This window comes from Pteropus vampyrus, unplaced genomic scaffold (genome assembly GCF_000151845.1).
Source record: "Pteropus vampyrus isolate Shadow unplaced genomic scaffold, Pvam_2.0 Scaffold194, whole genome shotgun sequence".
Taxonomy (NCBI): Eukaryota; Metazoa; Chordata; class Mammalia; order Chiroptera; family Pteropodidae; genus Pteropus; species Pteropus vampyrus.
Genome location: NW_011888975.1, coordinates 2,236,596 through 2,239,574, shown reverse-complemented (window position 1 = coordinate 2,239,574; position 2,979 = coordinate 2,236,596). Strand labels below are relative to the sequence as shown.

The 2,979-nt window shown below is 37.6% G+C and overlaps 1 protein-coding gene across 2 annotated transcripts in view; it reads left to right on the top strand.

Moving 5' to 3' along the window:
• The window catches only part of LOC105299831 (uncharacterized protein C1orf112), a 46,351-nt gene that overhangs the window by 15,008 nt on the left and 28,364 nt on the right, over positions 1 to 2,979 (top strand). For both annotated transcript variants that reach the window (XM_023537585.1, XM_023537584.1), the window contains exon 9: positions 1,216 to 1,296. In XM_023537585.1, coding sequence (XP_023393353.1) covers positions 1,216 to 1,296 — 81 coding nt within the window. The remainder of the gene's footprint in view (positions 1 to 1,215; positions 1,297 to 2,979) is intronic.

Below are 2,979 nucleotides of genomic sequence, written 5' to 3'. Positions count from 1 at the left end.
GGTATTTATTGAGCTAAGTTGCCTATGTGTCAGACACTATTAAATTTCCAGTAACCTTAGTATAAGCCACACTGCAGCCTTTTAGAGAGGTTAAGTACCTTTCCCCAGATCACGTGGTACTTGTGGGTGGGCCAGGATCTCAGTCCAGGCCGGGCGACTCCCTTGCATGCGCGAGGCTGTCTGGGCATTACTCGCCATTTTAAAAGCTTGCAAACAGTACACACTCAGAAAACCCTTACCCATTGCACAGATGTCTAACGTGGAGCGCGAAACCCTGCTTTCCTCTGATAGAACCGCAGGTAAGGTTTTTATTTATTTTTGAGGGGTTAGGGAGCAAATATTAACACATAACACATTTTAAAATAGTTATCCACATCGTTTTGCAACTTGATTTTTTACTTTACCTTAGTGCTTACTGTGTCATGAAGATACTCTCTACTGGATGCATTGATAGATCAGTGCTATACAGTTTATGAATATTTCTTGAAATTTTTTAACCGTTTTCCAGTTGGTGGATACTTCGTTCATTTTTCGCTATATAAAACTGTTGCATTGTGTACCTGTGTTAGTCCTATAGAATATATTTTCAGAAGTGGAACTGCTACCGAGTTAAGGAATTTTAACATTTTACCTTGTGAGGATAATGCAAAGAGTGTGCTACGCACCCGGGAGTGGTAAAAGTCCCTGTCACTGCCCCTCCACGTCAGCCCTCGGGGTGTGATCAGTTTTAAATCTTCCCTAATCAGTCAGCCCTCTCCTCTTCCCCTTCTAAACAAATGTAATCAGATTGTACTTCGTATTCTTTTCAATGTTAGTTTTTTGGCAGTTTGTACCTTCTGACTTTTGCTTGTTTCATACGTTATCCTTTTATTGGTTTGTGAGAACTTTTTCTTTTGCTCATCTACTGATCTCCCTATAGAAAAGAACAGTAAGGTATTTAAATTTCTTTCACTTTCAGATCAACCCAGGATGATCTCCTTTTTTTCCTTTATGAAGATTTGTTTTCACTAATGTGGAGTTTAATTTTTTGAAATATCTCTATTATCATTTGGTGTTTGTATTGCTCCTAACAAATCAGAGTAGAATATCTTTTCTTGGAAATTTTTACACTCTAAATGTTTATTAAGAGACCTTTTTAGAAAATACTGTGTCATTTACAAGTTTAGCTAATTTCATATTCTTATATATTATGCTTATTTTCTTTTTTCGAAACAGGATAATGCTGAATACAGATTATTTCAGAAAACACTGAAATTGTGTCGTTTCTTTGCCAACTCTCTTTTGCACTATACTAAGGTAAGGCTTATTTTTTTATAATGCATGCATGTGAACTCTCCAATAAATTATAAATTATTCTGTTTCATCATTCTTGCCAAAAACAGTCTTTTGAAGTTATTTTTCAAGAGTACATTCGTATTGCTAGTTGTTAAATATTGAGCATCTGGTGTATCACTTATGTTGCTGCCATCATCGTTATTTATTCAGTTACCTGAAAAAATTAATATGAAATTATTTAAGCATGGGTCAGTTTTCAGAAGATAATTCAACTTGCCTTCAAATACTGTGTGTAAGTTGATGGTACAATTTTTTAAATTAAGTTTTTAAAGTTTAAATATTCAAACCTTTAAAACTGTAATGTAAGAACTGCATCTTTGTGAGTCAGCAGGAGAGCAGCAGTAGTTGAAGATGCACGAGTAGAAAGATAAGTTGCCAGGACAGGTGATCTGGAGAGACGAGCAGAGGATGCTTACAGCAGCTGATGAAAGAAGCATCATCAGCAATAGGCATTTAAAAGAAAAAGCTGTTGTCCGAGTGTATTTGTTTCTGATCCTGTCCTCCTCCTCTTCAAGGATGAGAGAGGGTCTCCAGAGTCTGTCGTAGTTGGAGCCTGGCGCATGGCAGACACGCTGACTCACACGTACACAGACCCTGAGGCTGGCTCCTCACAGAAAGGACGTCCGCGTCCCTTCTGATCGTCATTCCTTTCCTCTGCTCACGTTGGAAACCGTTCTTTTTCTAGTTCCTTTAGATACAAGGTTAAATTGTTCGAGGTTTTTCTTGTTTTGTGAGGCAGGCTTGTATTGCTGTCTCTCTCAGAACTGTTTTGCTTGTGTCTCATAGATTTTGGGCTGTAGTGTTTTCATTTTCTTTTGTCTCAAGCTATCTTTTGATTTCTTCCTTGACCTCCTTGCTAATTCATTTATTGTTTAGTAGCATTTATTTAGCCTCCTCATATTTGTGTATTTTCAGTTTTTTTCTGGTGAGTTTCATGCCATTGTGACTGGAAAAGATGCTCGGTATGATTTCAGTCTTGTTAAATTCATTGAGACATGTTGTGTGGCCTACCGTGGTCTGTGTTGGAAAACGTTGCCTGTGCACATGAAAAGATGGCATATTCTGCTGCTTTGGGGTGAAATGCTCTAAAAATGTCCATTAAGTCCATCGGATCTAATGTGTCATTAAAGGCCACTGTTTCCTTGTTGATTTTCTGTCTGGATGGTCTGTCCATGGATGTTAATGAGGTATTAAAGTCCCCTACTCTGACTGCATTACTGTCGGGCTCTCCCTTTATGTCCATCAGTGTTTGCTTTATACGTTAAGGTGTTCCTACGTTGGGTGTGTACATGTTTCAGAGTTATATTCTCTTGTTGGATTGACTTCTTTATCGTTACGAAATGTCTTTGTCTCTTGTTATAGCCCTTGTTTTAATATCTATTTTGTCTGATATAAGTGTTGCTACCCCAGCTTTTTGTTTTTTTCCATTTGCACGAAGTATCTTTTTTCATGCCTTTACTTTCAGGATGTGTCTTTTGATTCGAAGTGGGTCTCTTGTAGGCAGCATATATATGGGTCTTTTAAAATCCATGCAGCCACCTGTGTCTTTTGAAAGACTCATTAGTCCATTGACACTTAAAGTCATTGATAGTTACATGGTTAATGTCATTTCATTGTCTTCTGATTGTTTTTGTAGTTCTTTTC